Source organism: Gracilinanus agilis, chromosome 2, assembly GCF_016433145.1.
Source record: "Gracilinanus agilis isolate LMUSP501 chromosome 2, AgileGrace, whole genome shotgun sequence".
In the NCBI taxonomy this organism is placed as follows: domain Eukaryota; kingdom Metazoa; phylum Chordata; class Mammalia; order Didelphimorphia; family Didelphidae; genus Gracilinanus; species Gracilinanus agilis.
In genome coordinates this window covers 616,207,056-616,218,602 of record NC_058131.1, presented here as the reverse complement: position 1 = coordinate 616,218,602, position 11,547 = coordinate 616,207,056, and the positions used below count along the sequence as shown (strand labels likewise).

Here is an 11,547-nt window from a genome sequence, read left to right as displayed (position 1 = left end):
CTCCCCTCTCCCCTCTCCCCTCTCCCCCCTCCCTGTTTTGGTCACAACAAGCTTCTTGCTAAAAAGAAGATTTTTGACAACTTCTAATATTGAACAAGCATAAGATAAGAGTAATAGTTATCTATCCAAATGTTTATCTTCAGTCTTCAAAATCAATCCTGAAATCTTATAGAAAAACCTTCCCAATGAAGAAACTGGGTCTTTGGGTTAGTCAAAATTCCCCCTGCCTCCCTACTAAGTGCAAGGGAGGATGTGGCTGGCCATAATGGGAAACAACCAATAGGGAATAGAATCCAATTTCATAATAACAGTTGTTTGAAGAAGTCACCAAGGAAGAGGAAAAATTAGGAAGCATTTTATGTAGAAAGGAAACAAAAACAAGACCCAGAGAAATAAATTGATGTGTCAAAGATCATACATGTATTAAACAAAATATTTGTGGGATATGAAATGCCCAAATCCAGTGTGGTACAGTGGATCATGCCCTAAGCCTGAAGTTAGGAAGAACTGAGTTAAATTCAGCTTGCGATACTTAGTTCTATGATCCCAGGCAAGTTGTAACTCATATTTTTGCCTTATATGCTTCAACTGTAATGTAAGGATAACAATAACACCTATCTCTTAGTAGGCAACAAATCCTTCCTTCTTTTTTCCTCCCTCCCTCCCTCCCTTCCATTCTTCTTCCCCTCCTTCCATCCCTGTCTCCCTCCCTTCCACAGAATGTAGGTCTGAGTCAACTGACTCCTATTCTATGGTTCAAATGACATTCTTTCCTAAAGAGCTTTAATTGAGGGAATACTTTCTCCTGCTTTTATGTCCAGCCTGTTCAGTACTCCTGCCACCAAAGAAATACAACCCCTCAGGCAGCTACAGTTCTCTAATTACATTTTATTTTAAAGGTAGGTATTGCCTTCTTCTAATCTCAGTTTCCTGTTTCTTTAGCAATGCATTTCAGCATTTCAGAGTTCCTAGCAAATTCACGAAGGTTTAGGATGCCATGTTGAGGGATGATATGTGCACACTCTCTCTCTTCAAAATACTGTTCAATCAGGACTCTTTGTGATACACAAAAATTAACCAGATGGGCGGGCTCCAGGATTTGTGAAATCGTCACAGTGCATCTTACCAAAGGGATGCTAATGGCAAGATCTATCGTTTCCTGCACACAAATGACATCTCCCAGAGATAGATACCACAGGATCTTAACAGAAGCCTTCTCATTTTCTCCCCAAGAAAGAAGCCACCTCAGTCTCTCTGGTCCACATTACCATCTCAAGCTTAAAACAGCCAGGCTGTGTCTCAATTTTGGAAGACACCTGCATTTTAATCAGCCATCTCGATCCTTAAACCGCAAAACAGGGAAAGAAAAGAGATTCTTTCTTTAATGGGAAGGTTTGTGAGGTTTGCTTTTTGGAGGGAAGGGAAGGAAAGATTGGAAAGAGATGCTTTATGGCAGCTCTCTATGTGTGGCCTGGGGCATTTTGTGACTTCTTGGCTATTTATTTCCAAAAGGAATAGCAGGGCATCAGGTGGGAGTTTTATGGGCACTAGGAACACTCAGTCACTCAGTCACTTTATGCAAAGTTGTCAACAAGAAGGAGCACCGAAGGAAAAGCAGCTTCTCTAAAGATCTGTCGAATGATTAAGAAAATCCATCAATGTTTATGACACATCTTTCCCATATTTCGACAGAGCGAAAAGCAGCCAAGAAGTCTAGAAGCATTTTGAATGCATCGTGTCTCCACATGTATTATGTCAGCAATGGTACAGATGTGGGTGCACCAAGGGACCAAGAGAAGGGGGAAAGCGTTCTTTGCTACCCCCAGATATATGCTATGCATATTCAGCTCAGTTTATCACCTCTGGGGCATATATACCACCAGCTGCTTTTCCCCACCTAGGCTTGCTTCCATACTAACCCAAGTGTAGTTCATTCAACATTGCCAGCTTTACTTCTAAAAAATGGCATCGAAACATTTAATGTCATAAATATAATATATTATTTTTTTCAACTACTTCAAAAGTTGCAGTTTCGACAAAAACCTAGCCTATAAACTAGGTGACATTTGACAAAGTCTTTTTTAAAAATATATAACATCCAGTTGACACTGTGAAAGAATTGTATTTACAATAGCTCTGCTTCCACAAATGTCATTTGAGGACTCCTGGGGAGGGGGTAGGAATAAGCACTTGGTATTGTTATCCAGCTCCCTTGTCAAGAGAAAGAAAGGTTATACTGAAGTTATTGTTTAAGGTGCTGACATCATACTCTTAATCATAAACTGAAATGTGTCTCTTCCCTCTAATCCCACCAAAAGCTTCCATTTTACTGACCAGGGTAAAAGAGAAGAGTTTTTGTTTGTTTGTTTGTTTGAAATCAAGACAATTCCAAGGAGAGGTCTATGTAAGACAGAGCATTAGAAATATCCACTGTTTAGCAGACCAGGGGAAGCTGGATGCAGATTCAGCAATAACAATGGTAAGCAGGTCATCAAATTATCAAAAGGAAAAAAAGGTTAAATGGATTCATCTGAGGTACCCTTTTTGCTGTGTAAAACACTGAGAACTCTGATCTACTCCGTATTAGATCACTAACAAAAATGAATATTCCTCCAAAGGTGGAGGGGTTGGGGTGAGTCTGAGTACAGAGAGCGGATTCTCAGCATGGAAAACTAAATATTCAAGTTGAAATGACAAATTATAAATTTTGTTTCAGATGTTTCACTCACTATTACATTTTATCAGAAACACTAAGAAAACAAGAGTTCATATATGGCATGCTATGTTTACTCAGGTAAACAAAATTATGTGTTAAATCTTTTCTTTGAAGTTTATATTTTTCAGGAAAATTCAGTTAATTTTTAAAAATTGAGTTTAGTTACATTTTAGTTTCTTTTATGTTAATAAGGCTGGTAGGCCTAGTAAATCAGCATTGCTCTTGGAGTCAGAAAGATCTGGGCTCAAATATCCTCCCAGACATTTAGTGGTTACATGACTACTTGAACTTTTTGGGTGTGAAGGGTTTGGGCTTGATGGTTAGTCTCTTTTGAGTTTTTTTTTCCAGTTCTAAACTTAGGATTCCTTGGAGTTATTCGATTAATATTTGTTTGCTTTTTAAATTTCCTGTCTACACATTGTAATGAAAAATGTTCACATCTGAAGCTTGTTCACTCACCTTTTGGTCCAGGCTATAGGCTAGGATCCAGTCTTCCTGCTGAGGATGGAAGAGTAGGCTTTGGATATAAAAGTTCAGCCTATACTTTTGGTAAGTTGCACCTTCATCTGAGCTGATCAAAATGCTGCTCTCAATCTCAGGATCACTGAGAAGCATTATCTGAGAAATAGAAAGGGAAGAAAATAGAGAAGGAGTTACTGGTAGGGTGGAGGGAAGGGGTGGAATAAATGTAAGAAATTAAACCATAAATTTTGTTATTTATTCTTGAACATCCTAGAACAGGGTGGGGTTGGTGGAGCTTCCAAATGAAAAATTGGTGTTATCTTTTTTTCTGATCTCTTCCTTTATTGGTACAAAGAATTGAATTAGTGTTCAGGAATGGCTCTGAATACAAAGGAGACTAGGTCTTCAACCTCAGTTGGTAAGTATCTTCTGAAAATCTTCTTTTGCTGTCTGATTTCTAGCTTGTAGCAATCATGTACTCTACCCCCCTATTTTTTTAAAATTCTTCTTTTATGCCACTTAAAGAATTCCCCCATTAATCCTTCTTAATATTTATCCTTGAAAGGAAATGTATCTGGGAAAAAAAGTTGCTAATTATGTAGAAGTGTGGTGTGTGCAATAATTTTATAACTTTGTAGGTCAGCTTCTGACTACACTTATATGTATATACTGACAGCTTGTCTTCAAGAAAATCCCAGATTGACCTTGTCACAGACAAATCAATATAAATCCTCAAGTACTTTTCCATAATTCAATCCAGAACTCAGGTAAAGACAATCAAAATCTTAATTACTTGTCCAATCACCCTAGCCTTTGGTTATTGCATCTAGGCTTCTCCTAGCTACTCCAGACTGTGGCTATTCTCAAGTGTTTGACAAAGCTTGTGCCTTTCCCCCTCTCCAAAAATCTATAAAAGCGCTTTGTGTTCTACAGTTCCTTGGAAATCCCAAGATTGAGGTTCTGTTCATCTTCTCATAATCTGTCTACCTTGATTAAAGACCTTTATTATAACTGCTTGGTAGTTCTGTGATTTTTCTGGTTGATAATTCATACACATATGTGGCTGTATACATATATGAATATAGTCTCTTCTTGATGATTGTCTCATCCCCATAAACAGAGGACATAATCACCAATGGCAGTGGAACTTCAGTCATAAGAAATGATTCCAAGGTAATATTGTCCAAAGTCCATAATAAAATGAGAAAAAGCAAATAATAATTCAAGAGCAAGCTATTTAAAGAAATGAATACCTAAGCACAATTTGGCACCAACATCATAAATCATTTAACACTTATGAGTTATACTCCTTCACCCTTTTTAATTTCTTTATGGTTTCGAGAAAATCTCTGACCTTTTTTCCCCTTCTACCTTCTTTGATGTCAAAAGCCCCAGACTTATATATGATTCCCTGAAATCTACAGATGAATAAAGTCTGAATTTTTTTTTATATTTTTGGATTTCTGATTCTCTAATCCTGAATTTCAAGTTGGGCAACTTCTGGTGGAATTATGGAGAAGTGGGGCAATCCATGCTTTCCTCCTTATAAAATGAGTAGAGCCTTTTGTAATATTTCTTTACTGTTTTTTGGTCAGGGTAGCAGGAGGGGAATGGATAGATATATTAAAGTAGGATTTGACCAACAGTAGAATGAGGTACTTGGGCTGGAAGGAACTATATTTTAAGATGCATGAACTTAGAACTTCCTTATGGGTTATGTTGTGAGCATTTAAACCATCTTTTCCCCTAGTGCATTAAATTAAACTGTTTATTGTATACAGGTATAAAGATAGCTTCATGCTTCTGGTTTTAATTAGAAGATAAGACCAGCATCATAAACTGGTTTTATATATAATGCTTACAGTGCATTTAATAAACTAACGCCTCTCCACTCACTAAATATAAATACACGTAAAATATAAAGGAAAGATGTAAAGTCAATCCCTTATATGGTTTATTAGAGAATATTTTTTCAAGTTCTTCTTGACATTGCCAGCAGAATTCAAACGCAATTCAACTGGACAAAGTTATTATGTACTTATGTCTGAAACCCTGTTCTGGTGCAGTCCCTTTGCTCATAGATGGCACAGTGGATAGAGCACTGGGCCTGAAGTTAGAAAGATCTGAGTTCAGATTTGACCTTATACATTTACTAGCTTTGTGACTCAGGACAAGTCACCTAACTCCTTTTTGCCTCAGTTTCTCATTTACAAAATGAGGACACATTGGAGAAGAAAATATCAAACCACTCTAGTATCTTTGCAAAGAAAACCTCATGGATGAAGTTCATGAATCAGACATGACTGAAGGACTCAACAACAAGTAATTCTCTATCCCATCCCCACAGAGGCTCTTCTAAATAGTCTCTGCTCTACTCAAAAAGCCCCATCCCCAAAATACATACACACACATCCATCTTTAAAGGAAAAATCTTACCTCTTTATTGAGAAAATTGAGAACATTCAATGTGAACATTCTTCCCATTTCAAAAATCTCTTGACAACATTCTCTACTCTTTCTTCTTTACTCTAGTCTCTGATAATGAAGTAGCCCTTGTTTTCTCCAAAATCAGTTCCGCTATACATGTACATGTCAATCCAATTTCTTCCCTTACTTCCAGCAGAATGTCTCCTCAATCACCTTCTCTCTTTCTCTAATCTTGACTCTCTATCATTTTTCCCGTTACCTTAGTACATGACTAAATTTTCCCCATCTTTATAAAACTTTTTTCAGAAGACCCTTCCATCTTCTTAAGCTGTTATCCAATATTTCCTCTCCATCATTCACAGAGAAACTCTTAGAAAAAGTGTCTATTTTCTAGTTCCTCTAGTATCTGAATTCTAACCTTATTAACCAACAAAAACTGCTTTATCCAAAGTTACCAATGATTTTATATATATGTTACTTACTTTCTTTATATACTTCCAGAATGATTGTACTAATTCACAGTTCTATCAACAATGCATTAGAATACCTTTCAACACTGAATAGTTCTGTCTCTTTTTATTTACATCTCTGCCAATTTTGTGGGTGTGGAGTAAATCTTTTGGTTATTTTGTCTTGAATTTTTCTTATTACTAGTAATTTGTAGAATCATTTCATATGGTTGATAATAGCATGCCATTCTGTTTTTGAAAAGTGTTTATTCACATCTTGTGATCACTAATTTACTTAAGTACTAGAGAATGGCATGCTTACACATATACACACACATGCAAACACACATTTTATGTGAGCTAGCAATATGTCTTTGGTGCCAAACCTTTATTTGTAAAATTTGTCACAACAGATTTTTTCATTTAACTGCTTCCATTTTTATCTGAAATATACTGATTTTATTAGCGCATAATTTTTCCAGCCTCATGTCATCAACATTATCCATTCTACCATTTGTCATTGCTTCTACCTCTTTTTGATTAAGAAAAGTTTTCATCCTTGAACTCTGTATAGTATGTGATCTGCTTTTCTTTTCTTGTAGCATTTTCATATTAAGATCTCTAATATTCAGGACATATAACTATTTTGAATTTGTTGTTCAATATGATATCAGTTAATGGTTCTAAGCTTACCATCTGATAGACTGCTTCCTAGTTTCCCTAGCAATTTGCATCAAATAGGGTTTGACTTTTAAAGTTCTTTACCATTTGTTCCTTTCCTCATTTTCACTCTTCTTACTCTTTCCTGTCTTTCCTTGGTTTCTCTGTTCCTCACAAAAGATTCTCTCTGCATTTGTAATGCCTTTTCAGATGCCTCCTACTGATAATGCCAATCCAGAAAGCTGTATAGTCTTTCCCAAATAGAATATATAAATTCCTTGAAGGCAAGAACCTTATTTCTTTCTTTGTATTTCTGGTATTTAGCACAGACCTTGGTACATAAGGAGGCATGTAATAAATGTTTATTGACTGACTTGTATCTCCATTGCTTAGTATAGTTCCTGAAACATGTAAGATTTTGTTCAATAAACTGCTTGATGACTGACCAAATGGCTACAATTCTTATTCAAGATCTTCAGTAAATTCTCTAATGGGGTGGGAGTACCCAACAATTCGAGGAATGGCTAAACAAATTGGGGTATATGATCATGATGGAATAATACTGCAAGCAGACTAATTTTTTTAAAAAAAGAAAGAACTGCATGGGATAATGAACAGTGAAATGAATAGAATCAAGAGAACATTATACCCAACTACAGATTTAATACTTGAAGAATAAATTGTGAATGTCACCCCCAGAAAATGAACTGAAAAAGAGAAACATGAAAAACATACTTTTCATATATATACATATATATACATAAATATATAAATATATATGCATATATATGTATATATATAAATAATGCAGGGAGGAGGACAGATTGACACTTGTAAGTAAATTATATTAATAAAAAAGAGAAAAAAATAAAGGGAGTGGGAAGCAGGGGTGATTTTATGTGGGTACAAATAGCTCATGTTGGTTGTCCATCAGGTATACCATTCTCAATTCATCTCCTTATCCAATCAGACATCTCCCTCAGATATTTTTAAAGCCACTTTTGCATAACATCTGCCTACCTGGCACCTCTCTGTTCTCTTGGGGTGACCCACCACACTTTAATTCTTTAAAAACTATATTTATCCAATGACTCATAGCTTCACGAAATCACCAGAAAACCATGATATTCATATGAGCATCCTTTCGTCAGACTTATAAGCCTTAGGAAGATTACTCTGTCAGTTACATGAATGACTGGACAGAGATAAGAGAGGATGAAGACACTGAGACCAAACTGAGGTTTATTTCAATAATAAAGACAACTGAGGACAAGAGCTGGAACAAGGGTGGTGGCAAGGTAGATAGAGGAAAAGGAATGGATGTGAGAAATGTGATGAAGATAGAATGGCAGGATTTGGCAAGAGATTAGAACTGATGGGTGTGAGAGAAAGAAAGACTCAAAGATGGATTAATCCAAGTATCTATTCTGTTGTAGAGGAGGAAGAGAAATTTTGACAACTGCTGCACAAGATTACACCCATGACCCTTGGGAAAGCAGGAGCCAGAACCAAACATATAAAGAGAGTCCAGATCTTTATAAATGAGCTCTGACCAGTGTCTCAACTTGACAAGTGATGTTATTCAAGTCACTAGCATCAAAGGTAAACAGGCATTATTAACAGAAAGGACAAAAGGAAATAATAATTTGTAAAACATCTACTATGTGCTGGATTCTACACTAAATGCTTTAAAAAAATTATCTCGTTTAATTCTTATAATAACCCCAGGGAACGAGGTGCTATTGTTGCCCTCATTTTGCAGATAAGGAAACTAAGGCAGATTGAGGTTAAGTAATTTACTCAGGGTCAGGCATCAACAAAGTATCTAAGGTCAAAATTGAATTCAAGTTTTCCTGATTCTGAGCCCCACTCACTTGAACAGATTAAGAAACTGAGGTTCAGAAAAGTTGTCACTTGCCCAAGGTCACAGAGGTAGTAAGTAGTTTTATTAAGCATAGTTAGTAGACACACATAAAAGAGGATAAGATGCCACGCTATTCCCTGACTCAATTCAAATGAGAAGCCTTTTGTCAGACCTTTGCCTTTCAAAAATTATTTTGTCAGATTCATGATGTTGTTCCCTCCATCTCCTCCTAATACATTATCTTTGCAGCAGGACATCATCACTTGGCCTAAATACCCATGCCCTCTAATGTCCGTACACCAAGTCAAATACAAGCCCATTGCCCCCAATAATGGGGAACTAACAACACTGACTGTCAGAGAAAGCCTTGATAAAATTTTCTTTCTTAGTAATATTTTGAGAAGAAAAATAGACATGAGTAAATATGTAAATGTTCAAGCCACAAAATGGACACCAGACAATAGAAGAAAAAGCTAAGATTTACTAAATATAGCAGATCAGTCATTTGATAGCTCTTTCAAATAGCAAATCTCAACTTTTATTGGGAAACCAATATTCACTTCCTGTCCACAGTGACAGTCTTCAACAAAGTTCAATTAAATAAATATTTGCTGAGTACCTTCCAGGTGCAAAACCTAAGGTGAGGTACTTTGAATGATCTGGGGATAAGTGAGACATGCTCCTTCCCCTCAGGGAGCTTATTGTCTTTAAAGGGAGATAAAGCACATTACAAGTAACATTCAATAAATATTCAGGGTATAAGCCTCAAAGACAAATAACTGGTATTGATATAGGCATAATTTGAGCCTCATTAAAAGCACGTGATTTAGGTATTATGAGTGTTATAATTCCCATTTTATAGATGAAGTTACTGAGTCTCAGAAAGTCTGACTAACTTGCCCACCATTACTTTGCGAATAAAAATTAGTGCCAGAATTTGAAGCCAGATCTTTCTGACTTCAAGCCTAGTACTCTATCCACTATCGCACATTGATTCTATAGCTTCCAGAACATAGAAAATGAGAAAAGAAATATAACATGCATACAAGAGAGAATCTCATATAAACAGCTATGTGACGTCCAATAAGGGATAGACCTCTTTAGTTAATGAATTGCAGCTTAGTAATAAATAAGGAGCCTATAATATCTGACCTAGACCTTGAAGGATGGGCAAGAATGGACACATTAGGTCACACAGACCAAAAAGCACAGGGCATGTTCAAATAACAACCATTCAACATGGCTGGCACATGAGGTAGTGCCTGGGAGCAATAGGCATCTATAATGGAAAGATGGGTTTAAGTATGGGGAATGAAGCCCCTGAAAACAGACTTATTTTGCATAATTTTCCACAGAAACTCCAATCAAACTGGCTCAATATATTTGAATGGCATAGATAAAGAAGGCTCACAGGATCCATTAAGAAATGTTCATTTTCTGTACCTCACCAAAATACTAAAATTTAAATGTCTTCTTGCTTACTCTAGGGTTTTTTGGTGGTTTGTTTGTTTTTGCTATCAAGGGAAGATCTCTAAGTTATAAGAAAGATTATATCATGTCACTTACACCTTAGAGTGAATCATTTTAACGAACACCAGGAGAATTTGCAGTTTTAAAAAGGAGAGAAAAAAGAAATAAAAGCAAAACAAAAAATATCCAGCCACTCAAGTCTTTGACACTAAGTAGAAGAGGAATTTAAAGCTGAGGGCTGTTATAGGGTATTCCTCAGACCCTCAAATCTTAATCTCTTTAACTTTTTTCCCCATTATAGACACCATAGTCTCTCAGAATCAACAATTCCCTAGTAATATCACCTATTATTTAAAAATTTGAGATGAATTTAAAAGAAAATGAGGGACAAAGTCAAGCATGGAGATTTCTCTAAGTTTTAAGGAAAACCTATGTTGATGAAGCATGACGCTTTGAAAGGATCAGTGGACTCAGAGTTAGGAAACCTGGGATTAGGAAAATCACTTTCTTAAAGTGTCAGGGCCTCAGTTCCATAGGATCACAGAATTTAAGAGTTCAAGAGAACCCTTTTAGCTTCATTCATATCTGACCAAAAATCTCTATTACAATATACACAGCAAGTAGTCATTCAACAATGTGAGAAGACTCACTACTACCCAATGCCACCCACGTCACTCCACTCTCCATCTGTAGCACTGCTTGGTTTCAACTCCTTGTAACAAGATGTCCCTCGCAGGAAAAGAGTTCGATTCTAATCTCACCATCATGCTACTAACTTAAGTCTTGGATACTCAGACATATTCCAACCTTCCTCAGATGCTTCTTTCTTATTTAAGAGCTAGAACATAAAGCATTGAACTTATGCTACTCTCCAGCTTTGCTTGGTTCCAGTGCCATGGAACAAGGCCTCCATTTGGGGTCATCATCCCCCTTCCTCAGAAATTACATTTTCCAGCTTTCTTTTGTGTGTCATCTTCTCCCTTTGAAATAAAAGCTCCTTGAGGGCAAAGCCTTGCTTTATTTCTTATTTGTATCCTCAGTGTTTAACACAGGGTTTGGCCCGGAGTAGATGTTTAATAAACGTTTATTTAATTGAAATGAATTGAAGGTAACTAGCTGTAAGATAGGTTTTTCCTTTCTTTATACCAAGCCTAAATATAGCTCTCTATAACCTCTCTACATAATGACTCCAAGTACTACCCTTTGGGACCAAAGCAAGTCTAATTATGTCTTTCACAAAACGGGCTTTTCAAATAATTGAAGGCAATTGTATTCTCTCCCTAAGTCTTCTCTTCTCCAAGTTAAACATCTCCAGTTCCTTTTTTGTTATTTTTTTCCAGTTCCTTTCAATGAACTTCATAAAGTATATTCTCCAGTTCTCATCATCTTGGTCAACCCCTTCTTTCCACCATGTCTCTTTTCATTTAATCAAGGGTAGCATTTGTTGTTTTTTTTTGTTTGTTTTTGTTTTTTTTTTGCATGTGTCACACTACTGAAAC

General features: G+C 36.3%; 1 protein-coding gene across 1 annotated transcript in view; it reads right to left on the bottom strand.

Annotated features, from left to right (window-relative positions):
* Positions 1-11,547, bottom strand: part of SORCS3 (sortilin related VPS10 domain containing receptor 3) — a 690,838-nt gene that overhangs the window by 328,971 nt on the left and 350,320 nt on the right. The window contains exon 4 of the mRNA XM_044660176.1: positions 3,176-3,334. Within this exon, the coding sequence (XP_044516111.1) occupies positions 3,176-3,334 (159 nt within the window). The remainder of the gene's footprint in view (positions 1-3,175; positions 3,335-11,547) is intronic.